The sequence below is a fragment of the Callithrix jacchus genome, chromosome 22, assembly GCF_049354715.1.
Source record: "Callithrix jacchus isolate 240 chromosome 22, calJac240_pri, whole genome shotgun sequence".
In the NCBI taxonomy this organism is placed as follows: domain Eukaryota; kingdom Metazoa; phylum Chordata; class Mammalia; order Primates; family Cebidae; genus Callithrix; species Callithrix jacchus.
Window position 1 is genome coordinate 26882916 of NC_133523.1, and position 27985 is coordinate 26910900.

The 27985-nt window shown below is 50.9% G+C and overlaps 1 protein-coding gene across 4 annotated transcripts; it reads right to left on the minus strand.

The window, feature by feature from the left end:
- Window positions 1–10803: 10803 nt before the first annotated feature.
- Window positions 10804–25955, minus strand: C22H19orf12 (chromosome 22 C19orf12 homolog). 4 transcript variants are annotated; one of them, XM_078359563.1, is made up of 3 exons: window positions 25844–25955; window positions 17906–18075; window positions 10804–12468 (listed from the first exon to the last, which is right to left on the minus strand). In XM_078359563.1, exons 2-3 carry the CDS (start codon window positions 18063–18065, stop codon window positions 12203–12205), a joined length of 426 nt encoding a protein of 141 aa, XP_078215689.1. In that variant the 5' UTR covers window positions 18066–18075; window positions 25844–25955; the 3' UTR covers window positions 10804–12202. The 4 variants fall into 4 exon arrangements, with proteins under 4 accessions (XP_078215689.1, XP_078215688.1, XP_035140105.1 ...); XM_078359562.1 differs by lacking the exon at window positions 25844–25955 and adding an exon at window positions 25491–25594; XM_035284214.3 differs by lacking the exon at window positions 25844–25955 and adding an exon at window positions 25019–25208.
- Between the last annotated feature and the right edge of the window lie 2030 nt (window positions 25956–27985).

Sequence of the window (27985 nt, forward strand, 5' to 3'; positions counted from 1 at the left end):
CCACACGTAGCCCTGTTTTTAAAAATGTCATATAAATAGAACCATACTGTGTGCATTGTGCTGACTTCTTCTTTTTGTTATTATTGTTGTTATTAAGACAGAGTTTTGCTTTCGTTGCCCAGGCTGGAGCGCAGTGGCGCAGTCTCGGCTCACTGCAACCTCTACCTCCCTGGTTCAAGCGATTCTCTGCCTTAGCTTCCCAAGTAGCTGGGATTACAGGTGCACGCCACCACACCCGGCTAATTTTTGTATTTTTAGCAGAGATGCAGTTTCATCATGTTGTCTAGGCTAGTCTGTAACTCCTGACCTCATGTGATCCACCTACCTCGGCCTCCCAGAGTGCTGGGATTACAGGCGTGAGCCACTGTGCCCAGCTGTGCTGACTTCCTTTGCTCAGACCTATGCCTGTGAGATTCCTCCATATGGCTGTGGGCATCTGTCAGTTGTTCTTTCATGGTAAAGTGTCCTATTTTTGACCCTTCCGCAAGTTCCTGCCCACGCGCTGGGCAAGACATCCAGGTGGTTTCTAGTTTGGGGCTGTTATGAATAAAGCGGCTACGGGCGTTTCTGTACTGTGTTGGTGGACAGAAACACTCCTTTAGTAGGAACTGGGCTGTTGCTATATGCATGTCCCATTGAGTAGAAGCTGCCAGTTTTCCACGGCAGTTACACGAATCTACACTCCATCAGTGTGGATGAGGCTTCCAGTTGCTCCACACCCTCACCAGCACTTGGTGTTATCACTCCTTTCACTGTGATCATTCTGGTGGGTTAGTTGGAATGTGGGTCTCAGACACTGTCCTGGAATCAGAGCTCACCTCACAGCGTTCGTGGGGTCAGTCGGGGGATGGGGGAGGCAGCTGTTCCTCCAGCACTCGGGCAGCGCAGGTGCCTGAGAATGACATCGTGTGGGTGTTAGGCCCAGTTCCAAACCAAAGAGGCAGTCAGCTTGTTTATGGCATGCACAGGTTGGCAATGATGCAAAAAAACAAAAGGAGAGACCGGGCACGGTGGCACACGCCTGTAATCCCAGCACTTTGGGAGGCCGAGGCAGGCAGATCACAAGGTCAGGAGGTCGAGACTAGCCTGACCAACATGGTGAAACCCCATCTCTATTAAAAAAATTAAAATAAAAATAAACCAAACCAAAACAAAAAAACAAAAGGGGAGAAAACTGCCCGCCAGCTTTTAAATCTTTTATTTATTGATTCAACAAATATTTACTGAGTACCCACGAGCACTGGGGCTACAGCTGTGAATAAGACAAAAATCTCTCCTCTCTGGGAGCCCATTCTAGTGAAGGGAGACAGAGATGTAACTACAGCCGAAAGAGCGGCTGGGCGCAGTGGCTCATGCCTGTAATCCCAGCACTTTGAGGGGCCGAGGTGGGTGAATCATGAGGTTAGGAGTTCGAGACCAGCCTGACTAACATGGGGAACCCTGTCTCTACTAAAAATACAATCATTAGCCAGGCATGTTGGTGCACGCCTGTAATCCCAGCTACTCAGGAGGCTGAGGCAGGAGAATCACTTGAACCTGGGAGGCAGAGGTTGCACTGAGCTGAGATTGCACCACTGCACTCCAGCCTGGGGGCAACAGAGCAAGACTCCGTTTCAAAAAAAAAGAAAGTGTTTTAGAGTCTCTCATACCTGTGGGATCTTTTCCAGCACTGGGAAGAGGAAGATTTCCAGCAAAGAGTGTTTGGAAATAGATGTGCCTGACATTTTTAGTTCAGCTCTGCTGATGGGCTTGTTTGTTTGCTGCAAAGATTATCTCAACATTCTTCTCCTTGCTATAGATTGTCTCATTTGGGGAAAAAAAAAAAAAAAAATATATATATATATATATATATATATATATATATATATATATATAAAATGGAGTGTATTAGCAAGTAGTAAATACTATGGGTAATGACAGAGCAGGGGAGAGACAGTGAGGGCTGGGTGGCTACGGTTTCAGATGGAACGGCCAGGCACAGCATCACTGGAAAGGTGAAATTGAGTCAAGACCTAAAGGAAGGGAGGCAGAGGGCTGTTCAGCTACTTGGGAGAGGAACATTCCAGGCAGAGGGAGTAGCAACTGCAAATGCCCTGGGGTGGGATCCTGCGGAGCCTGGAGGAGGCCTAGAGCAGTGAGTGAGGGGAGGGTGCTGAGAGGACTGCGGAGAGGTTAGGGGAGAGGAGGTGGCAACAGGCCTGGGATGTGGCACAGTCCAACTCAGTTTCTTTTACCTTTTTTTTTTTTTTGAGACAGGGACTTGCTCTGTCACCCAGGCTGGAGTGCCGTGGTGCCATCACAGCTTACTTCAGCCTCAACCTCCTGGGCTCAAGCAATCCTCCTGCCTCAACCTCCAGAGCAGCTGGGACTACAGGCACACCACCATGCCCAGCTAATTTATTTTTTATTTTTTTGTCGAGGTCTGGCTATGTTGCCCAGGCAGGTCTAGAACTCCTGGGCTCAAGCGATCCTCCCGCCTTGGAATCCCAAAGCGCTGGGATTACAGCCATGAGCCACCCCAGCAGGAACTTTGTTTTTAATGACAAGGTGGAGATTCCTACTACATATGGAAAGACTGAGTAGGCCAGAGAAAAGTCCAGGCTGCCACATTTGGGGGTCACCAGTGAGTACGCAAGCCAGGGGCTGGGTGAGTATGGATAGGAAGAGAAGGCTCCAAGAAATGAGCCCTTGGACATCCCAGGAGGTAGGAGCAGCAGATGACATGGAGAAGGAGCAGCCAGTCCCGCAAGGGGAAGGCCAGGAGAGCCTGGGGCAGAGGTGCAGCCAGGAGGGAGGAGCCAAGGAAGGGGAGGACTGGAAACTGACCTGGGGCTTAGGAACATGGAGGTCAGTGGTGCCCTTGATGAAGGATCTCGGTGGGCTGCTCTGAGCAGATGCCTGTGGGAAAAGGACAAGAGAATGGAGCAGAGAGATTGGCAGCGGGGAGCACAGAAACTCACAGGAGGAATTCCGATGCGAAGGGAAAGAGAAGTGGAACCAAAAGGAGTTTGGGGTTTTTAAAAAATAGCATTATTGACATAGCGTTCACATCCCGTAAAATCCGCCCCCTCTGGAGTATCTAACTCACTGGTTTTTAGTATAGTCACAAGATTGTGCAGCCATCACCACTATCCAATTTCAGAACATTTTCATCACCCCACAGAGAAACCCTACACCCATGATGAGTCACGCCCCATTCCTCCCACCTCCCAGCCCCTGGCAACTGCGAACCTACTTTCCACCTCTGTGGATTTGCCTGTTCTGCACATTTCATATAAATGAAATTATATAATAGATGATCTTTTGTGACTAGTTTCCTTCACTTGGTATTTTATATATATGTATATATAAAATGCTGAGTGAAAAATACACACACACACACATTTGAGATGGAGTCTCACTCTCGCCCAGGCTAGAGTGCAGTGGCATGATCTCGGCTCACTGCAACCTCTGCCTCCCGGGTTCAAGCGATTCTCCTGCCTCAGCCTCCCAAGTAGTTGGGATTCAGGCATGGGTCACCATGCTCAGCTAATTTTTGTACTTTTAGTAAACATGGGGGTTTCACCATGTTGTCCAGGCTGGTCTTGAACTCCTGACCTCAAGTGATCTGCCCACCTCAGCCTCCCAAAGTGCTGGGATAACAGGTGTGAGCCACCTCGCCTGGCCTCAGTATAAAGTATAATATTCACGATTCATCCCTGTTTAGCATGGATCAGTACGTAAATCCTTTTTATGGCTGAGTAATAGCCCATTATATGTTACACACATTTACTATTCATCAGATGATGGACATTTAGGTTGTAAAGTTTTTTGGCTACTGTGAATAATGTTGCTGGTGAACACTGACGTGTCTATGTTTTTACGTGGACATATGTTTTCCGCTCTCTTGGGTATATGCCTAGGGGTGGAATTGCTGGGTCATGGGGTCGCTCTGTTTACTGTTTTGAGGAGCTGTCCAACTGGTCAAACTGTTTTCCAAAGCAGCTACATCATTTTATGTTCCCACCAGCAACGTACAAAGTTCTGATTTCTTCCCAACCTCATCAATACTCGTTACTGTCTTTAACCAACCTAGTAGGGGAGAAGTGGTACCTTGCTGTGGTTTTGACGGCTGATGGTGTTGAGCCTCTTCTCATGTGCTTAGTGTCCACTTTTAAATTTGGACATTTGCCTATTTTTTTTTTAGAGACAGGGTCTCATTATGTTGCCCAGTCTGGTCTCGAACTCCTGGGCTCAAGCAATCTTCCTGCCTCTGACACCCAAAGTACTGGGATTACAGACATAAGCCACCAAGTCTGGCCACATGTCTTTTTCCTGCTGAGTTGTGAGCATTCTTTTTTTTTTTTTTTTTTTGAGATGGAATCTCACTCTGTCACCCAGGCTGAAGTGCAATGGCACGATCTCAGCTCACCACAACCTCCGCCTCCTGGGTTCAAGTAATTTTCCTGCCTCAGCCTCCCAAGTAGCTGGGACTACAGGCATGCACCACCATACTCAGCTAATTTTTGTATTTTCAGTAGAGACAGGGTTTCACCATGTTGACCAGGATCGTCTCGATCTCTTGATCACGTGATCCACTTGCCTCAGACTCCCAAAATGCTGGGATTATAGGCGTGAGCCAGTGCGCCCGGCCCCTGCTGAATGTTTCTTTCTAAGGAATCAGATATGCCAGCCTCTTTCTTCGGCCTCTCAGCTTCCTCAGATGTTGGGGTAGGTTTGCATACACCTGCCCATGGTAAAACACTCACATGTTTGGCTTGTACTCTATTCATGTGGGAGAGCGCTGACACAGAAGAACCCAAAACAGCCCCCAGCACAGCTGGCCCTCCTGCCTTGGTCAGTGAGCACGAGAACATCAGCCCAAGCTCTCCTGAGTCTCAGGATCTGGGATGGTGCTTTGGAACTGAATGTGGTAGTGGGACCACTCCTCTAAGGAGAGCAGGATCCAAGGTGGGCTGTGAGCACTCTTCCTGAGTGACGGCCTTCAACGGTCCCCAGAGGCAGCCCCGGGAGATGAGGACCTGGCTGGCTCTCCAAAAATCTGACTGGGCTGCCTCTTGTTTGGTTTAGGGATACATAAATAATTCACATCTTAAACACTAGAACCCTCCAGGCAGGAGATGCCCCTGCCCTGAGATTCCTGCCTGCTCATCTGTTCTCTCTGAGTCATACCTTCATCAGGTGGGAGGTCACTAGGAACACAGCACCATCTGCAATTCCTTTTTTTTTTTTTTTAGATGGAGTCTTGTTCTGTTGCCCAGGGTAGAGTGCAGTGGTGTGACCTCGGCTCACTGCAACCTCCACCACCTGGGTTCAAGCAATTCTCCTGCTTCAGCCTCCCAAGTAGCTGGGATTACAGGCACACACCACCATGCCCAGCTATTTTTTTTTTTTTTTTTTTTTTTTTTTTTGTATTTTTAGTAGAGATGGAGTTTCACCATGCTGGCCAGGCTAGTCTCAAATTCCTGACCTTAGGTGATCCGCCCGCCTTGGCCTCCCAAAATGTTGGGATTACAGGTGTGAGCCACCACACCCAGCCTACAATCCCTCTTTCTCTCTTATTCCCTCCAAGCACTGAAGCATGTAATTGTGGTAAGGCAAATAAATGTGTGTGTGTTGGGGGGTTACATCCACGGAACGTCACGTGCCCAGCCCTGTTCTCTATCCGTTACACTTCGCTATCAGGATTCCAGCATCTCGCTCACATACATAGTCTAACCACTTCCCTTGTGTTCAGAATTGGAATTCTTTCCCTTCTTTCTTCCCACTATTATAAACAGCGGTGCTATGAATATCTTTAATTTTTTCCACTTGAATTATTTTATTGGAATGTTTTCTCTGAAGTGAAATCAATTGGCTGGAAGACTCCTGTTATTTTTTTTCATCAAATCACTCTCCCAAAATACTGCATTGCTATGTACCACCTCCTGCGTGTGCATGTGTGCGTGTGTGTGTGCGTGTGTGCGCATATGTGTACACTGCTTTCCCGCAGCCCTGCCAGCTGTGGGTTTGGTCATTTGTATTTATTTTTACTAATTAATTGGTATACAATAGATATCTCCTAGATATTATACTTGCATTTGCTTAATTGTTAATGAGAATGAGTAAAGTTCTCTTAAAACCCAGAAAAATAAAATTAATAGCCACCACGTCCACAGTTTAGAAAAACACCTCTCAGCTCCTTCCTTTGCCAGGACTTGGGGGCACCCACAGCTGACGCCAGGCTGTGATGCAGCTGGCTAGGCTGCTCGGTCTGCTGACCTGTGGCTGTCATCGTGGTTCTAGAGGCCTCCTCCAGCTAATAAAGCCATTTCTCTCCTCTAGGTGACTGAAGGCACCTCAGGCAGTGCCCCTTCTGCATGGCTTAGATGAGTCCTGCATTTCTTAATTGCCATATGTTGATGGTTGGGATTGAGAGATATTCTGTTTTATATGCAAAAAGGTTTCAGGAGACACAGCTGATGCTCTGTCCATGGCTTAAGAAAGCCTCAGGGTGGCCTCTGCACCCTCCCGTTGGGAACACACAAAACGGCATCCTGAGAGCCACCATCTGAGCCTGGCCTGGCAGGGACAAGGAGAGGGGGAGGAAGGTTGTGCCCGCCTGGCCCACCAGAGGGCGCCTCCCACCATGGATGCCAGGCCGTGTACCAGCCTTGCGGCTTCCCGGCTCTGCACACAGCAGCCAGGCCTGCGTCCCTCCAACCAGACATCTCAGCATCTCAGCACAGAGACACAAAGCAGTCATCCAGCTAAAACACACCATCTGCCTGGGAATGGCAACACTGGAGCAGGTTAATACCCGGCCCTGAGCAGATGGTTTCTTCCTATGATAACTGGGTCCCTGCAACCAGGTGTCTTCCTCAGAGCTACCCCACCCACCAGCAGCCCGCAGCCCTCCCTGGACCAGATCCCACTGGAAGGGCCAGCCCTGCCACCCAGAAATCCTGCCACCCAAACACCAAACACCCGGACACCCAGATACCTGATACCCAGACACTCAACACCCAGACACCTGACAATAGACACCTGACCTCTGACACCCAGACAACCAGAGAGCCAGATACTCAGATACCCAGACACCTGTCACCCAGACACCCAACACCCAGACACCTGACATCTGACACCCAGACAACCAGAGAGCCAGACACTCAGACACCCAGACACCTGACACCCAGACACCCAACACCTAGACACCTGAACACCCAGACACCCAGACACATGACCAGACACCAAAACACTTGACAACAGACATCTGACATCTGACACCCAGACACCCAGACAACTGACACCCGGATACCCAGACACCTGACACCCAGATACCCAAACATCCAGACACCTGATACCCACACACCCAGTCACTTGGACATGCAGATACCCACACACCTGACACCCAGACATCTGACACTCAGACACCTGTACACCCAGACACCTGACACCCAGACACTCAGATACTCGGACACCTGATACCCAAACACCTAAATACCCAGACACCTGACATCTGGACACCCAGACACCCATATACGTGACATCCAGACACCCAAACACCTGATATGCAGACACCTGACACCCGACACCCAGATATCTGATACCCAGACACCCGATACCAATAGCCAACACCTGAACACCAGGACACCAGATACCTGACACCCAGACACCTGACACCCAGACACCTGGACACCCAACTCCTAGACACCTGACACCCAGACACCTGGACACCCGACACCCAGACACCCAACACCCAGACACCTGAACACTCTGCCATTCAGTCACTTGGATACCTGGATACTCAGCCACCCCACCATCTAGACACCCTGCCACTCAGATACACAGACACTCAGATACCTGGACACCCTGCAGCTCAGCCACTTGGACACCTGGGCAGTCAGCCACCCTACCACCTAGATACCCTGCCCCCCAGACACCAAGACACCCAGATACTCCACCACCTGGACATCCCTCCACCCTGCCACCTGAACACCTGGAGACCCCTTCACCCAGAGACCCCACCACCAGGATACCCTACCACCCAGACACACAGACACCCAAACACCCTGCCACCCCACAACCCAGACACTCTGTTGCCCCACTACCCAGACACCCTGTTGTCTCACCATCCAGACACCTTGCTACCTGGACATGCTACCACCTGGATACCCAGACACCCTGCCACTCAGCCACCTAGATACCATGCTACCTGGCCACCCAGACACCCCGCCACCCAGCTGCCCCGCCAGACACATGTAGCTGACTCCCTGCTCACGTTCCCAGCTGGATCAGCCACAGGGAACTGGGGTGGAGGTCCCAGTACCCCTGAGCAGGCAGTCACCTAAGGGGTTACCTCCAGCTGTCTTTCACTGAGAGACAGTCAAGCTACAGATCAATCAACTCCATTCATAATCAAAGAAAATGAATCAAACCAGATGTCAGTAGTCACTCATGAAATTAATCAAGATAGAAGACACTAGCACTCAGCTTCTTGGTGGGGATATAATGAGATGTGTGCCTCCTTCTTGGGAGAGTAAGTTAATGATACTGCCTCTCCCGAAAGGATTCTGACCTAATAGATCAACCATCTTAAAAAAATGTTGCATACTTGGCTGGGTGTGGTGGCTCACGCCCCTGATCCCAGCAGTTTGGGAAGCTGAGGTAGGTGGATCACTTGAGGTCGGGAGTTTGAGACCAGCCTGGCCAACATGGTGAAACTCCATCTCTACTAAAAAATACACAAATTAACCAGGCGTGGTGGCAGGTGCCTGTAATCCCAGGTTCTCGGAAGGCTGAGGCAAGAGAATCACTTGAACCCAGGAGGCAGAGGTTGCAGTGAGCTGAGATTGTGCCGCTGCACTCCAGCCTGGGCGACAGAGCAAGACTCCATCTAAAAAAAAAAAAAAAATGCTGTATACTTTTAAATCCAGCAATTTCACTTTGAGGAATGAATCCTAAAGACTATATACCAGAATGCAATAGAGAGACTATTAACGCAGTATTACTATAATACTTCAGCATTTCCACAAAAGGAAACAACACTAGGGACATGGTTAGACACAGTGGAATATTATGCAGACATTAAAAATATTTACACGGAATCTTAAATCACATCACAAATGTTATTTAACCGTCATTGATAAAGGTGTCCAAAGGGGTGTATAGGCAGGCAAGTGGGTTAGAAACACACATACATAGCATTACAACAATTGCAGAAAACACACCAAATTTGTTACCAGCAGTTTTCTGGGTGGTGAAATTTGTGGTTTTTATGCCATTATTCTTTCTGAGTTTTTCTAGGTTTTCAGCAAGAAATATTGACAAAAGGAAATGAGCAGTTTTTAGAGACTTATTTCAAAACAGTTAAAGGAATACACATGAAATTGGCAACAGTGGCTGCCTCTGGGGTCAGCATTGGGAGGAGGCCTGCTCTTACTTCCTGCACTTTTGAAATTTTGTACCAGGCAGGTATTATTTATTCAGAACTAAATAAATTTCTACAAAGAAGATAGAGATATATAAATACTAAAACCACAGGAGCTGAGAAGCAGAAGTTTGATTTCCTGGGGGAAATCAAGTGAAGTGTTTTCAGCTCCTGGGGGAGATGAGACTTCAGGTTCAGGCTGCCCTCTTGGACCCAAAGCCTCCGAGTCACCCCAGGACCCAGTAGTCTCGGCATCTTCACTCAGCAAGTCCTGCCCCATCAGACACAAAACTGGTCAGGAGTTGGACCATCATTTCCCTGTGTGTTTTTCCCTGTGGTAGGGGTGGGCAGGCTGTGGAAGGGGCTGCAGTGGACATGGGACCTCTGAGCTGGGACCACCCATGTCCCTTGGACCTGACACAGACTGGGGCCTGATGCACGAGTAGGAATGGGGGGGGCCCAATCACCTCACAAAGGGAATTCAATTTCAGCCCCGATTGTTCCAGTGGGATTTGCTTTAAGCAGCTGGAGAAGCTGGCATTTGTTTAACATGGAAAAAGTGTCTCCCAACTTTGAAGCACTGAACCCAAACATCTCTGTCAAGGTTTCATTCTCATGCTGTCTGCAAATCAGTGTTCCTTCCTTTACACTAAACAGGGCAACTGTAGAGCCACTAAAGCTACAGCAAACTGGGAGGTGGGTATGCCCTGATTTTCTGTTTTTAGATCCAGGGACCGTATGAAGGACTTATTTGCAGGAAGAGCAAGAATGATCAGTTCATCAAGAAAGGCCGCACTCAGTTTTCACAGACAGACAACCTCTCCTTCCCACCCCTGCCCTGTCCCCCATCAACTCAAATGGCACATAAATGATTAAGGCGGCTTCATTAACTCCAGGAGTGTGGCCTGTGTTAGGGCACCTGATTTGTGCTAGACGAGGCCAGCAGAAGAGCAATCGCTCTGCAAGAGAAAGGCTCAGCCCTTCCTTAATCACCATGGGTTATAATTCACACTGAAGTCCTTACACACACTGAGATGCTGGGATACTGAGCTTTCCTCTAAGGAGGTCTCGGCATAAGTGCCTCCCTCCAAGCCCCCAGGGGCCGAGAGGAGAGTCCCAAGTCACTGCCCTGCCCCAGGAGGTGGAGATCAATAAATTACATTTTTTTGTAGAGATGGAGGTCTCGCGATGTTGCCCAGGTTAGTCTCAAACACTTGGCCTCAAGCAATCCTCCCACTTTGGCCTCCCAAAGTGCTGGGATTACATGCATGAGCCACCTCGCCTGGCCTACTCTTGGGTTCTTTAAAGCCACAAATCTGGTACTTCCCCTCTTGTTCCATTTGTAAGACTCTGGGTGTTAGAGATACTGTACACAAAATATGTGGGAAAATGACTTTTTAGAAAAACATTTATTGTAATCAATCACACTCCAGTTGTAGATGTGAAAGGAAAGTGAAAACACACAGTACATCTATGCCTCAGTATCCATGGGGGACGGGCTCCAGGACTGCACCGCACAACCCCACAAAACGGAGGATGCTCAAGTCCCTGATAGGTAATGGCAGAGTGTTTGCATTTAAACTACACACACCTTCCTGCATAATTTAAATCTCTAGATTACTCATAATACCAAATACACTATAAATGCTATGTAAATATGCTACACCATATTGTTTAGGGAATAAGGGCAAGAAAAAAAGGTTTGTACGTGTTCAGTACAGATGCATTTTTTTTTCCAAGTATTTTCTATCCAAGGCTGGTGGGATCCAAATGTGGAACCCACGGTCACAGAGAGCTGACTGTACTGGGGACATCTTCAGGGTGGAGACATTCCTTAGGGGTGGTTTATATCACACCACTTCAGCAAGAGCAATTCAGGCATACCTCTCTCTACTATGCTTTACAGATACTGTGTTTTTTCAAAAACGGAAGGTTTGTAGCAGCCCTGCATCAGGCAAGTCTATTGGCACCATTTTTCCAACAGCAGGTGCCCACTTTGTGTCTCTGTCAGCATTTTGAACAATAAATATTTATAAATTAAGGTTTGTATATTTTTTTAGACATAATGCTACTGCACATTATCTCCGAGGTATGCCTGTCCTTTTTACTAAGAATATTTCATTTGAGAAATAAATCTTAAGAACTACCACGACTTTTCAGATGGGAGGGCGAGTCTAGGTGTGCAGCTAGTGGGGACTGGGGTCAAGTCCACTTGGTGCTTGAGGCTTCACTCAGCAGGCCACCCGTCCCCTCCATGGGGCCGTTTGGTGGTCCCTGGGGAGGGAAGGGCTGCACTAAGAGGTAAACATGATTCCGGCATGGGCCGCTCCAAGGCTCCGAGACCCCAGGGCCTGCAGATGGGCGGCCTCCAGACCTGTAGGAGGTGTTTGGAAGAGGAGTCATCTCCCAAGACCAGAGGCCCCCCGCGGGAGGATGAGGCGTGGTCAGACCATTGGCTGAGCAGGATCATCTCCCCAGACCCACACGGGTGACAGGATTCAGTAGATGCCATCGAAGCTTGCGGCAGGCAGGCCTTTGCTCTTCACTGGGGGTCTGGTGAGAGGGCTGTCATGGCACGTCAGTGGACACGCCGCCGGCACGTGCTTCTTTGTAAGTAATTTCTGGAACGTGACACTGCACGGAGGTCGCCTCTCCAGCAGGACGTTGCTAGCAGTACACTGATGATGTGGAGGTTCCCCAGGGGCATCCACTGGACTTCTCCTAGCTCCCAAGCCACCTCTTCAGAGTCACAGCATCATCCAAAGGAGTCCCCCGCCTCCCCAGAGGTGCGGCCTAGTCGTCGTACTGGATCTCGGCCCGCAGCTCCTTAGTGACGTAGTTCACCAGCATGGCCAGCAGCTGCTGCTGCAGGGCCTCGCTGCCCATGACCAGTGCGGTCAGCTGCACGGCGTCCGTCCACTCCAGGTGCCTGATAATGGCTGTGGCTTCATTAAAGAGCCTCTGCTGCTCGGCAGGGGGCAGCTCCATTATGATCTGAGGAATTGGCTTAAACTGTCCACTTGTCATCCAGGCACCTAACAGCCCCCCGACAGCACCCCCTAGAAAACAAGGAAGCATTCAATTAGCGGGGTCTTATTCATAAGCGATGGCCTTACTTAAGTTCCCACTGAGCGCACACTGCCGGCGCCATGGGCAGGCGCATTCATGAGTGGGCCAGAGCAGGCTCCGTGCCATGCCTGCCCCGCTACGCAGTGTGGAGGGCAAAGGTTTAGGCATTCTTCTGTCTGCTCGGCTCAGATAATTGACACCCAACGCACATTCCCTAAGCTCCACACATAGGGATGCAAAATGAAGCCTGCCCCATCTCCCACCTCAGGGCTGGACCCACTAAGATCTTCTTCAAGGGCTGACGGAGGTTCCTGGGCTTACTGTAAAAATCCCTCTTATCACAAAGGAGAAGGCTGAGAAACAAATGCATTTTCTTTTCTTTTCTTTTTTGAGACGGAGTCTTGCTCTGTTGCCCAGGCTGGAGTGCAATGGTGTGATCTCAGCTCACTACAACTTCCACCTCTCAGGTTCAAGCTACTCTCCCACCTCAACCTCCTGAGTAGCTGGGATTACAGGCGTGTGCCACCATGCCTGGCTGTTTCTGTATTTTTGTAGAGATGGGGTTTCACCATGTTGGCCAAGCTGGTCTTGAACTCCTGACCTCAGGTGATCTACCCACCGCGGCCTCCCAAAGTGTTGGGATTACAGGCGTGAGCCACCGCACCTAGCCACAGATGCATTTTCAAAAGAAACCATCTCAGGCTGGGTGCGGTGGCTCATGCCTGTAACACCAACACTTTGTGAGGCCAAGGCAGGTGAATCACTTAAGGTCAGGAGTTCAACATCAGCCCAGCCAACATGTGAAACCCCATCTCTACAAAAATACAAAAATCAGCCAGGTATGGTGGTGCACACCTGTAATCCCAGCTACTCAGGAGGCTGAGGTGAGAGAATCATTTGAACCTGGGAGGTGGAGGTTGCAGTGAGCCGAGATTACACTGCTGCACTCCAGCCTGGGCAACAGAGCAAGACTCTGTCTCCAAAAAAAAAAAAAAAAATCATCTCAGGGGTGAGACTGAATTTCCTCCACTGGGCAGCTGATATGCTCCTTGCCCCGGAACTTAATGAAATCTCAGTGAGCCCACGTAGTTAAAGGACATGGGGACAGACAAGGAGGCTGTTTCCTCTTGAAGCAGTGCTTTTCATATAACGCCTCCAAGTCGTGCAGTGATAAATAACACATTTAAGGTATTTACTATTTCTCCTTCTGCCACCCTAAAAGGGCAGAAACATTATTATTATTATTATTATTATTATTATTTAGACGGAGTTTCGCTCTTGTTACCCAGGCTGGAGTGCAATGGCGCGATCTCGGCTCACCACAACCTCCGCCTCCTGGGTTCAGGCAAATTCTCCTGCCTCAGCCTCCTGAGTAGCTGGGATTAAAGGCACGCGCCACTATGCCCAGCTAATTTCTTTTTTGTATTTTTAGTAGAGACGGGGTTTCACCACGTTGACCAGGATGGTCTCAATCTCTTGACCTTGTGATCCATCCGCCTCGGCCTCCCAAAGTGCTGGGATTACAGGCGTGAGCCATCGCACCCGGCAGAAACATTATTTTTAAATGTAAACTCATTACCAAGGTTAGGTCATGCTATTCTGCAACTTATGTATCCATGGAACGTTCTACCTGAAGGGGCCATATGCAGGATATGGTGCAGAGGAAGGGAAGGTGCCCTCGGGAAGGGGTCTCAAAGTCAAGGGCCTCCAAGAGCCAGGCAGGAACTGAGAGGAGTGAAGGGGCTGGTGGGCCTTACCTGGCCCCTCCCCTGCTGAGGTTAGGTAGGTGGCAGGCTGTGATTTCATCCCAGCCTATGGTCTAGGCCAAGCCTTAAGCTGCATGGCCCTTCCGAGGCCCAGGACACAGAAGACTTGGATGGCCTGGTTCCTATGAAGGGGCAGTGGCTACTTTGCGCCACTTCATTGCTACCCCACAAAATACCAGGTTTGTAGCTTTAAAACGTCTCACGAGTTTTAAATATCACGAATCAGATATTTAAAGTTGAAGCCCACTAGACTTAGGGACTCACTTTCAACAGACAGAGTATGGAAAGAGAGACAGAAACTTTGCAGCAGAAAAACCCAGCAAACGCCCTTAACCAAGTGTTCAAGGTCAACATCACAGACGACGTGGTGTGAGTGTCACGTACCCCCAGAATTAACGCGAGAGAAGGGAGAGGGGCACGTCACCTCCCAGGCATGCCTTCCAAAGACTCCTAACTCCAGTCCCATCCTAAACACATCAGGCAAATTCAAACTGAGAGATGTTCTACGAAATACCTGCCCAGTACTCCTCAAAACTAGCAAGGTTGTGAACAAGGAAAGCCTGAGTGTGAAAGGCCGGAGGAGACTAAGAAGCAGGCGATTCAGTGCAATGCAGTGTCTTAGCCTGGATCCTGGAGCCAAAACACGGCCATTAATGCACAAACTGCAGAAACCCAAATCAAGTCTGGAGAGTGGTTGATAGTCATGTACTGGTTAGTGTTGATTTCTTAGATTTTCTTTTCTTAGACAGAATCTCACTCTGTCACCCAGGCTAGAGTGCAGTGGTGTGATCATAACTCATTGCAGCCTCAAACTCCTAGGCTCAAGCAATCTTCCCACCTTGGCCTCCAAACAGCTGGGATTACAGGCGTACGCCACCCATGCCTGGCTCATTTTTTTTTTTAATTTTTTTGTAGAGACGAGGTCTCATTATGTTGCCCAGTCTGGTCTCGAACTGCTGGGCTTAAGCAATCTTTCTGCCTCAAGCCTCCCAAAGTGATGAGACTACGGAGGCGTGCGCCACTGCCCTCGGCTGGTTTTAGTTCTGACAAATGTGCAGGAACACATGTGAATGCTAGGGGAACTGAAACTGGATGGAGGACACATGGGAAGCCTTTGTACTATCCTCGCGACTTCTCTGTAAACCTAGTATTATTGTGAAATGCAAAGTTTTTTTAAAAAATGCAGCCCAGGCCACGCAGAACCCACTGGCAGGCTGGACTCAGAGGACAGGCAGCTAAACCAGCGCTGGCCTCTTCAGGAAGCCAAGCGCTGAGGCCCCTGCAGCAGACACCTCCCCGGGCACTGAGCTGGGGCCAGCCTCACATCCCAGATCCTGAATGCCGCACGCAGACAGGCTTCACCTCCTCTGCAAAAGAAAGGCAAATTCTGGGGAGGGAAAACTGGCTAATCTACAAGTTTTACTGAACTTTTCCCCATGACACTAGTGAAATGCTCAGAGTTGACAAGAGTTGCACTCATGTGCACTAAACCTTTATGAGAACATCAATATTTGATTTAGAGCAGCACTTAATGCAAAAAGTCGCCGGGAATATCGACCAGCAAATTACTGGCTCTTTGGAGAGGAGAAAATTCCTTTGTTTTCAGGGTAAAATGATGCTCCCACCCCGTGACCAGGGGCTGGAAGTAGTGAATCCCCGGGGCTCTCTTTGTGGACATCCTGTTCTCCACCAGCTTTTACTCAATCTGAATAAAATATGTGCTCCCAAAATAGCATCTGGGCACAGCTATACGATAAAATGATCCCCACAGCCTTCCCCTGAGCACTCAGATGGAGGTGGGGGCACAGATGCAGAGTGTCATCTCGGAAGAAGGAAACGGCCTTGTCTCCTGCCTCTCGGCTTCCTTCCCGGATGGCAAGAAGCTCAAGTCAGGCCTCACTAATTCATGGAGTATGGAAAGGAGAATATGGAGAGGGCAGCTCTGGGGCCACCCACACACTTATTTTTCTCCCTGATGTGAGCCTCAGCTTAATGAAATATCCTTGAATGTCAGTCCCACCACAGAAGGGAAGAAGAGGGCAGGAACCCGGCCAGCGAGCCGGGGAACAGAAGCCAACCTCAGCAGAAAAGTGCTTCTCTGTCCCGCCTGTGAGCACGGACACTGCACACCACCTAGAAAGGATCTCCACCAGACGGTGAGTTCTCCAGGCCCCACGTCCCCAGCCCAGGCTGGCCAGCACAGAGAAGCCATGTGGCAAATACCTGCCCAGCCTGACGCAACAAATGCAGTCATCGTAAGAACCCCTGCTAAACCACCCCGACAGGTCTGAAGGGCAGCCAACTCTCTGACTCCATCCTGGCCTATGGTTTGGGCCACAGCCTCAGGCCAGGTAGACCTTCTGAGGTTCAGGACACAGGAACTCTTCCTGTCCCAAGCCAAAGGAATTTACTTCATCCTCGCTCCAAGGAACAGTGGAAAAATTATCCAAGCTTTCATTCACTGCCAGCAATTGATTCTCGAATAGAACCAGGTGGTAAATGGCCAGGTACAGTGGCTCACGCCTGTAATCTCAGCACTTTGGGAGGCTGAGGCAGGAGGATCACTTGAGGCCAGGAGTTTGAGACCAGCCTGGCCAACAGGGCAAAACCCTGTCTCTTTACTAAAAATACAAAAATTAGCCGGGTGTGGTGGTGCACACCTGTCTCAGCTACTCGGGAGGCTGAGGCATGAGAATCACTTGAACCCCAGAGGCGGAGGTTACATGAGCTAAGATCATGCCACTGAACTCCAGTCTGGGTGACAGAGTGAAACCCCGTCTCAGAAAAAAAGCAGGTGGCAAAGGAGAGGGCAAACCCTTCAGGGGTGAAAGGCAGTTCTTTTGGTGGTCTCTTTCAGAACCGGGGAGCTCTCTCAGAATGAGCTGGGTCACGTGAAACGGCCACACCGCATGTGCTGAGTAGGAGCACAGCCCCTCCCAGACTCTTCCCTGGTTTCCTTCTGCAGGGACCTTGTAGTCATGATGGGGTGAGGGAGGCCACCATGGGACCCACGACACCCTGGTATCTTCAAAGGTCTGTTGCTCTAACACTTGTTCCGGGATCCCAGCACTGGGAGAAGGACACCTCCAGGCCCAAATGACATAGATGCCATTTTCAAGAGCACACCACACTTCTGAGACATTCATACTCACAAGCTTATAAGCTTGTGTCCAACAGGACAAATTACATCTGCAAAGATCATTTCCCAGAGGCAACCTTAACTCCACCAACTCCTCCCACAAGACACAGGGCACCACTTGTACAAGCTCATTTCTCCCTGTGTTTCTTTTCTTTTTTTTTTTTTTTCTTTTGCTGAGATAGGGTCTCGCTCTGTCATCCAGGCTGGAGTGCAATGGCATGATCTTGGCTCACTATAACCTCTGCCGCCTGGGTTCAAGCAAGTCTCCTGGCTCAGCCTCCTGAGTAGCCAGGAGTACAGGCACCTGCCCCCACATCCAGCTATTTTTTAATATTTTTAGTAGAAACAGGGTTTTGCCAGGCTGGTCTCGAACTCCTGAACTCAGGTGATCCGCCCACCTCGGCCTCCCAATGTGCTGGGATTATAGGCTTGAGCCACCACGCCCAGCCTTCTCACCTTGTTTCAGTGGCCCATGCATAACACCCATGAGGCTGGCTGTCTCTGTGAGACACTTGCACTTACCAACGGCAAGTCCCGGCGGGCCACCCACCAAACCCCCGACGAAGGCCACGGCCCCTGTGACCAGGGCACCCTTCCCGGAGTGCTTGACTGCCGCCTTCATCTTCCTCTCCCCGGAAAGGGAGCACAGCAGCTTCATGATGTCCTCCACCATGATGGTCATCGTTGCTGGCCTTCGAGGGAGAAGTTCAGAGGGACAGTTTTAATGAGCGTAAGAGTATTTCCATCCCAATGCCTCTCTAGTTCCTAGAGTTTTAAGGGAGGGTCCCCCTTTTCAGGAGAGCACAGCAGCTCCAAGTGCCTGTATGACAGACAGCATCCAGACGGTGGAAAGTTCCCACAGAGCAAGCAGGCAGCAGTTAGTGAATAAGCAAATAGCAGCAGCTGAGTGGATGAAAGGTCTTCTTTGCCCTCTGATTAACTTCTGACTTATGACAGATTAAGGAGCAACCGGGCCACATGTTCTGCCGGCTCATCACGAGGGAGGCAGTCTTACCCCTCTGGCATCAGCGGCCTTTGCACTGGCCGGGGAATGCCCTGCACATAAAGCCCAGCAGAAACCAGGAAGTATTGGCGTGAGCGGTTATCTGAGCTGATGCCAAGCCAGAGCCAGGGAAGGGACAGGACTCTGCAACCACATGGGTGCCGGCCTGTGGTGGGCCCTGAGCAGAGGGTCAGATATCTCCCTTCTAGGACAGAGACAGCCCCTACAGGCTGCACTCTTGCACAGTGCCAGCAGGATGAGTAGGAAGTACCTGGCATAAGCCTGGAGGCTCCAGACCCAGGATGTCTCTGAACGAACACTGTTACCTTCTGTTCCTAACACGCATCACGGGCAGCCTTAAGCAAATGCTCTTAAAAGTCAACACAATTGTACCCATGGGACACTAAAAGCAGGGACAAGATGAAGCAACCAGAGAATAAAATACATGAAAGTATTCCCAGGCTTTGCAATATTTATGGATAGATAGATAGACGAACAAGTAGACCTTTGGCACAATTCTCTGGGGTCAGGAAAACGTGTGCCATGCTGGAGCCAGGACTGGGAGGGGCAGGCTCTGGAGAATACAAGAGCTGAGAAAATCAAAGGCACCACGAGGAGGTGGGTATCCTCAGAACCCTGGCTGAGCCCAAGGCTCCAGCAGCACTTTCCATTTCATTCTATGTGGAAATACCAAAACCAGGAAGTTTTATATAGATTGTATTGCTTAATTTTTTTTTTGAGGTGGGGTCTTGCTCTGTTGCCCAGGCTGGAGTGCAGCGGCACAATCACAACTCACTGCAGCCTCAACGTCCTGGGCTCAAGCAATCCTCCCACCTCAGCCTCCTGAACAGATGGGACAACAGGTGTGTGTCACCACCCCCAGATAATTTTATTTTTACTTTTAGTAGAGGTAACTACTACGTTGCCCAGGCTGGTCTTGAACTCCTGGGCTCAAGATATCCTTCTGCCTTAGTCTCTCAAAGTGTTAGAATTACAGGTGTGAGCCACTACATTCGTTTTTTGTTTTTTTTTTAAAGAGATAGTATCTTGATGTTGCCCAAGCTGGAGTGCAGTGGTGCGATCATGGTCACTGCAGCCTTGAACTCCTGGGCTACAGTGATTCTCCCACCTCAGCCTTCTAAGTAGCTGGAGCTACAGGCATGCAACACCACGCTCAGCTAACTTTGTTTTCGTAGAGACAGGGTCTTGCAACGTTGCCCAGGCTGGTCTTGACCTCCTTAGCTCAAGCAATCCTGCCTCAGCCTCCCAGACTGCCGGGATTATAGGCGTGGGTCACCACAGCCAGCCATGTGTGCCTTTCTGACCCAAGGATGATCCAGAAGCGGAAGTCCGTAATGTGAAATTGCTCTCCCAATCCTGGGATATACTTCTGAGCCCAGAGAACAAACCCACGAAACCATGAGATGACCACAGGCTCTCACAACTTCTCTGCAATCCCAGGAGAGCACCCTCCACTCCCGCCCCTGTAAATTTCCCTTCTCTTTCCCCTTTGGCACACGTTAGATCTATGATTCTCCACAAGAGCATGGGAATCACTGGAAACCTTGTAAGAGACAACCAGTATGGGAGGGTAAGATTGTGCATTTCCAACAAGCCCCCAAAGTGTCCTCTGAACTCACTTTGGGCAGCAAGACCCCAAGAGGGCATAACCCAGGACTCTGACATTCGTTACTCAGTCTTCAAATTCAGAAAGCAAACAAGCACCTCTAGATATGTCTTTTTGGCCCCCTGGAGTATGAGAGGCAGTGGGAGGGCAGGCCTTGTAAGCCCTGCTCATATAAGGGACTGGAGGGGAATTCGGGCCTGTGAGTCCTGCTCTGGCTACCCCGTGCCCTGGGCCTCCCAAAACCCCTCCTGGTTTCCCAGCTCTGCCCAGCCCCTTTGCTCGCAGACAGGTTGAATACCTCCTCCTTCTCCCTAGAAGAGAACCCCCTTCCACTATTCTGGTGGTCAAGATTTGTTTACACACAAATGTCTAAACAATAAAATGGCATTATCACAGCATCAGCACTGAATAGGCAGAAGCCACCTGAAATGGGGAGACAGAGGGCAGAACCTGATTTATCCAGTCACCATGGTCCTGAAAAGCTACACACACAAACGAAATGAGATAGATACATAGCCAGATAGATAGACACACACACACACACACACACACACACACACACACACACACACACACATATATATATATAGAGAGAGAGAGAGAGAGAGAGAGAGAGAGATAAATAGATACTTTTTATTGTTTGAGATAGTTTGCTCTGTTGCCCAGGCTAGAGTGCAATGGGGAGATCTCAGCTCACCAAAACCGCTTCAAGCAATTCCCCTACCTCAGCCTCTCGAGTAGCTAGAATTACAGGCATGCGTCACCACACCAGACTAACTTTTGTACTTTTAGTAGAGACGGGGTTTTGCCATGTTGGCCAGGCTGGTCTCAAACTCCTGGCCTCAGGTGATCCGCCTGCCTTGGCCTCTCAAAGTGCTGGGATTGCAGGCGTGAGCCACCATGCCTAGCACAAAATGAGATATATTTCAAGTACATATTAAGGTAACCAAAGGAAATATTTTACAGCAAAATCTTAGAAAAAGCTCAAAATCCTGCCATAAAATATCTAATCAGCTTTGAGCTTAGTTCTGGTTTCTATCCAGCTTTTCATCTGTCAATTATACTGGAAAAAGAAAGGCACCGCCCAGGTCTCAGGAAGGCCCCTCTGGAGGCTGCAAGGAAACTCCCTTTCCCAGGGTGTCTTCAGGCCCTGAGCTCTGCCATGCTTCCTCTGCAAGGCTAGTGCCTGGACACCACTCCCAAAACAGGTTGTCTGCAGTTTTAGGAGTGGTGCTTTGGGGCTGCACTCTCAAAACAGTTTATGGACAGCAAGAAAATGCATGTAGAAGAGGAAGGAAGGAAGGAAGGCAGGAAACAGATACAAAACCACTTTAGCTCTACCGGTTACTCCTCCCCATCCCCCCACAAAAAAACAGCTTCCAACCTGCTTGAAATGACTCTAAATGAAAATCTACAGAGGCTAAAGAGATGTCCTTGCAAAAATCCTACTTTCAACTCCAGCTGGCCCAGCTAGGCCAGCATCATCAATGTGAGAGGAGACAGATAAATCAATTAGGCAAATAGGGCAAGGGTCCTCAGCAGAATTCCCTTCTAACAAAGAACAGCCTAAGGGGTCATTTTCCTTTAAGAAACACAGATAAAGAAGGCAAGCTCTAACAGAGAAAGGGGTCCCTGTGTGACATACAGACATACAGTGGGCCCCAGTAAGCACAGTCCTCTCCTGTCTTAGAAATAGGCCGGGCGCGGTGGTTCACACCTGTAATCCCAGCACTTTGGGAAGCCAAGGCAGGCAGATTGTGAGGTCAGGAGTTCGAGACCAGCCTATTCAACATGGTGAAACCCCATCTCTACTAAAAATACAAAAATTAGCAGGTGTGGTGGCGGGTGCCTGTAGTCCCAGCTACTTGGAAGGCTGCAGAATTGCTTGAACCTGGGAGGCAGAGGTTGCAGTGAGCAGAGATCAAGCCACTGCACTGCAGCCTGGGTGACAGGGTGAGACTTTGTCTCCAAAAAACAAAAAAAAAAAGAAAGAAATACTCAGACATAGAGGCTTGCGCTGATAAGAAGAGCTACCCTGGACCAGGCACATCCACCTTGGAGTATTCTGCATGCCCCCAAAACCTCCTACCTATTTCATACATGCTCAGTAGGAAGAGATAAGCAACATGGCGTAACTCAGGCTAAGAAGCTCGCAGGTGCACTAGAAAGGGTGGGGGTGGGGACTCAGAAATTCACACCTTATGTAAATGAAGCACCCCTCCCAGGAGCTTGTCTATCAAACCCTTTGCATTTCACTGTAAAATGGCAACCCATCTCTCTGGGACCCCTCTCTGATCCAGAGGACTTTCTTCCTTTTGCTTATTAAACTTCTGCTCTAACCTACCCTCTAGTAGGAAATCTGTGTCCTTGATTTCCTTGGCCATGAGACCAAGAACTTCGGTGACACATCAGACAATGAGGCTGGTTTCACCAAGACACAAGCTCAGGGCTCTACAGAATGGGAAGGCCAGCAGCTGTCACCGCGTGTGTGAGGGCAGGCGGAGGAAGTCGCTGTGTTTTAACAGTTCCACACCACAGGTAGAGATGCTGTGGCCGACTCCATCCAAGGTTTAACTTCTTTGCAATAATCATTTCAGAAGTTAGAGCATTAACAGGCTTTTGTTGGGGAAGAAAGGTTAGTAACTCCATCTCCTGACCCCTTGCTAAAACGCTCAGTTTTCAGAAATCTCCAGGCTCACCAGATTGAGAGGGAAGCTCACCCTGTACCTTCTCCCACCTCGAGGCTGCCTTTTTCTGCAAATGACAGGGAAGTGGGTGAGGAGGGAGGATGGGGACAGACCTGGGGGGGGTGGGAGTGTGGTTCCCCCCACCAATGTATCACACCTATTTCACACTCAGATTTGTCCACATACCAGGCCCTGATCACAGGAAGCCCATCTGCCAGCCACAGGGAAGGCAATTACCAACTCGAAGCCCTGGTTTCTTGCAGGCACCGGGGCTGCTCCAGGAGGTACAGAGAGATGGAGACAAGGCCATCCCGCAGACAGCAGCCTAGCTTTCTGAGTTTGGACCAGATTGTATGAGATAAGGGAGAGGAAGTCTTCAGATAGCTCTGAAGAGAGCCGTCTGACCTCCAAGTACCCTGTTCTTTTTTTTTTAATTTATAAAAATGGGGTTTCACCATGTTGGTCAGGCTGGTCTTGAACTCCTGACCTCAGGTGATCCACCCGCCTTGGCCTCCAAAGTGCTTGGATTACAGGCGTGAGCCACCACGCCTGGCCTAAGTACCCTGTTCTTTTAATAAAAAATTAGAAGAGGGGCCTCTGAAGAGCCACAGTGGTCCCGATCACCTTTCCAGCTCTCCGGTGGAATTTATGAAACTCCACATGTGCGTGCTAGCTCTTATCAACATTGACCTCCTGCCCCTCCACACCCCAGCACAAAGGCGGCAGTGGAGCCCACCAGTAAACATTTTTTGATTCACTCATAGTTTGTTTGTTTTTTTTTAAAGCAAATTAGTTGCCAATATTTAAAAATCAGGGGATTTCGCATACACCTCAAATTCCTGATTTCTCCTGAAAAATCAGAAGACCAGGCCACATAGGACCTGCCATTCTGTGTAGCAATGCAGGGCTGAGCAGGGGCTGCCCCTGCGCCCACCCCCACCCAGCAGGACCCTGCCTTCTCTGCCCTAGCCCCTCCTGGCAGCATGTACCTTACCTACATACTTGACCAATAAACAGGTCGCTTGACAGCCTCTCAAAGTATCCCTATTTCTTTTCTTTTCTTTCTCTCTTTCTTTTCCTATTCCCTCCCTCCTCTCTCTCCCCTCTCCCCTCTCCCCTCTCCCCTCTCCCCCCTCTCCCCCCTCTTCCCCCTCTCCCCCCTCTTCCCCCTCTCCCCCCTCTCCCTCTCCCTCCCCCCCCCCCTCTCTCTCTCTCTCTCTCTCTCTCTCTCTCTCTCTCTCTCTCTCTCTCTCTCTCTTTTTCCAGAAGCACAGTCACCCTATATTGCCCAGGCTGGTAGGCAGCTGGCTTCAAGCAAATCTTCCAAGTAGCTGGAACTACAGGTTTCTACTAAAAAAAAATACAAAAATTGGCCGTGGCTCACACCTGTAATCCCAGCACTTTGGGAGGCTGAGGCAGGTGGATCACAAGGTCAGGAGTTGGAGACCAGCCTGGCCAACACGGAGAAACCCTGTCTCTACTAAAAATACAAAAGTTAGCCAGGCGCGGTGGTGGACGCCTGTAATCCCAGCTACTCGGGAGGCTGCGGCAGGAGGATCGCTTGAACCCGGGAGGCGGAGGTTGCACTGAGCCAAGATCACGACATTGCACTCCAGCCTGGCCGACAGAGCAAGACTGTCTCAAAGAAAAAAAGTTCAACAAACTACCTCTCACCCCCAAAACTATTCTTACCTCCTAAATCATTAATGCCCCTTCCTGACCAAATATATCGCCCAGATCTTCCCATATGGCTCAGCCAGCTCTGCTGCCCTACAGGCGTCCTGTAGGGTCCACTTCACATTTATAATATACAGCCCCCCACCCCCAGCCCCGCTCCTGCCCCACCAGCCACCCTCACTCCACCGGACCCCTACCCATCACATTCCCCACCCCACCTACCCCACCCCTCTCCAACCTTCCACCCATCACATCCTCCACCTCAGTCGCACCAAACCCACATACCCCATCCCACCCACCACCGCACCCAACCTCACCCACTCCCACCCAGTCCACCATCCGTGCCCCACCCCTACCCACCACGCCCACGCCTATGCCACTCCTGGGTGACAGCGAGCCAGGGCCAGGGACTCTAGTCCCGGCTCTGATGCTTACTTGTGTGACTTCGGCCTCTCCATGCCTCAGTTTCCCCATGGGACAATGACTACACTAACAGTGTCCACCCGGCAGCGGGAGGGCCTCCCCGACAGGGCAGGGACCCCTCAAGGCGCTCCCGGGCCTCAGGCCTGCTCTCGGTGTGCCCCCTCCCTTCGCGGGGCGCGGCCTGGGAGGCGCCCCGCCCCGGCTCGGCGCACGTTTACCTGCGGGAGCGAAGGCCTGCGGTGCGCGCTCGGCGGTCAGAGGCTGCTGCGGCCCGCGTGGAGATGGAGACGCGCCCGCGACCCGGGCCCTGCTGTACCGCCGCTCCCTGCCCGGCTCCCCAGCCCCGGCCCCGCGGAGGGTCTCGCAGGCCTCGGTGGCGGTCCCGGCGCTGGCCCCGCCTTCCCTCCCGCCTTCCGGTGCGCGGGGCCTTCCGGGAAGCCACGCGCTGGGCCCGCTCCCGGCTCCGAGCTGCGCCCGGCCTTGCGGGGACCCGGTGGGCGCTGCCGGGCGTTCTCTCCCCGGCCCCGGCTCACCCCGCCGCCGACACCGGGGCCTGGGCTGGGTTACAGGTGGCGCAGCCGAGACGGGGCGCCGGGAGAGGAGGCCCGGGGACCGCAAGGCCGCGCTGTCGCAGGCCCAGCCCTGCCCTGCTCCCTCGCGCACGCAGGGTCAGAGCCGGGCCCAGCGCACCTGCCTCCAGGCCCGCGGGCACCTTGAGGAGACCTCACTCCCTGTAGCCTGGAGGACTCCTCCCTCCCCTCAGTCTTTGCGCGGAGAAGAGCACAGGGACATCTGGAGGTCAAGGGTGCTGCGTCAGTATTTGGTGAATGTGTGGGCCGGAGCCAGATTTCCGCTGTTCCTCAGCCTGCTCTGGAGCCTCTGGGTATGGGGGTTGCAAAAAAGCAGGCCGGGGCGGTCCCGTAATCCCAGCTGCCCGTGAGGCTGAGGAAGGAGGATCGCTGGAGCCCAGCATGTCGAGCATGGGCAACCCAGGGACATCCCATCTCTACATATAAAAATGAGCCCGGGTGGGTGACTCATACCTGTAACCTCAATGTTTTGGGAGGCTGAAGCCGGAGGATTGCTTGAGCCCAGGAAGCATGATCGCACCCCTGCACTCCAGCCTGAGTGACGGATGAGACCCCCTCTCTCTCTTTCTCTCTCTCTCTCTCTCTCTCTCTCTCTATTTTTTTGAGACGGAGTTTCGCTCTTGTTGTCCAGGCTGGAGTGCAATGGTGCGATCTTGGCTAACCGCTACCTCCACCTCCTGGGTTCAAGGAATTCTCCTGCCTCAGCCTCCCAAGTAGCTGGAATTACAGGCGACCACCACCATGCCTAATTTTGTATTTTTAGTACAGACAGGGTTTCTCCATGTTGGTCACCTCACCTCAGGTGATCCGCCCGCCTCGGCCTCCCAAAGTGGGGATTACAGGCATCAGCCACTGCGCCCAGCCGGGACCCTGTCTCTTAAAAAATAAAAAGGGGGGGAGGGGGGAGAACTGGCCTTGCTCCTAGGATTCTTGGGTGGGGGCCAAAGCTGAGGCTAGGCAGCCTCTTGGGAGGGTGCAAAGGGCATGAGGCTGTGATTGCAGAACTGCCCAGGAGTCTTACTGTGTTGAGGCCTGTGGAAAGCTGTCCCCACTCTTGTCATGCAAGGTCTGGCCTTGAACCATCTCAAACCCAAAAGTGGCTTCCGGGGGCTCTCTAGAGAATTAATCCTAACAGCAACCTTGCAAAGCAGGCATGGTTTTCATTGCCATATTACAGATGGGAAACTGTAAACACAGGCTGCTCTGCCCAAGGCCACCCTGGTTAGAAAGTTTCAGGGCCCAGACTCCAGCCCGGGAAGGTAGCTCAAAGCCCCCACCTGTGACTGGCAGTATGCCTGCTCTGCAGGGTGCTGCGGGCACCCAGAGGACGGACTCCTTTCCATTCTTAACACCAAGGTTAAAACCCTTAATGCCAAGGTTCCCCAGCCCTTGGCTGGGGTAAGACAACCCCATGTATTCCTGAATCAGAGCTTTTGCTTGAGTTTGAGTGACTTTCAAGAGGGAAAGTGAACTGAGGCCAGGGCAGTCCAGCTTGGTGCCTTCCTGGGGCCTGAGTGAGGCGCTCCTGTTTCTCTGTGGACAGCTCCCTCTGGCGGTACATTCCAGAATTGGCCTGCAGACTCCTCCCCCAGAGAGAGTGGGGAAAGGGCCTGTGTAGGGGAAGATGATGGGTGTGAAAGAAGCTTCAGAGTCCAGACCGTCCAGAAAGGACAAGCATGTAAGTTCACGCAGCCGAGCGCAGTGGCTCACACCTGTAATCCCAGCACTTTAACAGGCCGAGGTGGGCAGATCACCTGAGGCCAGGAGTTTGAGACCAGCCCGAACAACATGACGAAACCCCATCTCCACTACACAGAGAAAAATGATCTGGACATTGTGGTGCATGCCTGTAGTCCTGGCTGCTTGGGAGGTTGAGGCAGGAGAATAGCTTGGAAGGAGGTGGAGGTTGCTGTGACCTGAGATCGGGCCATTGCATGCAGTTTGCAACACATCAGCCTCCTGGGCCTCATTCTGATATGACTGCAGGCATAAAATGATCGCACATTCTAAACCCCAGGAACGGAGCACACAGTGCCTTCTGCTGCTAAAGGCAAGTGGGGGCTCCTGCAGAGTGTGCTAGGCATGCAGTGGGGTCTCCATGATGGTGTGGAAATGGCACTGGCCAGAAATGGTACTGGCCCAGCACACAGCGATGCTTTATGCTGCTTACAATGACCTAGGGAAAGTTCTTCCATGTCTCCATGCCTCAGTTTCCTCATCTAGAAAATAGCAACGAGTAGTGCTTATCCTATAGGGCTTTCTGAACATGCAAGGAGGTAATGCATAGGAATCTAGATTATTCCTGTTTACATTACAGAATGGGGAAATGAGTGGCTTCGCCACAGTCCCAAATATGAGCCTCCAGTGCCCAAGGTAGTGGGAAACCCAGTTCTACCCCCACCCTGTTAAAGCGCTCTCTTCCTGATGGGCCCAATGATGCCCTAGGGTGCTAGGTGGTGTTCACAGGGCCAGCCAGAGTCAGAACTCAGATGGCCCCCCCTGAGATCAGCGTTTCTATGCCTTCACTTTCTTCCGAAGCTGAGTGCACCAGCTCCTAAAACTTCCATGGCGCTTTCAGGCTAACGCCACCCACCT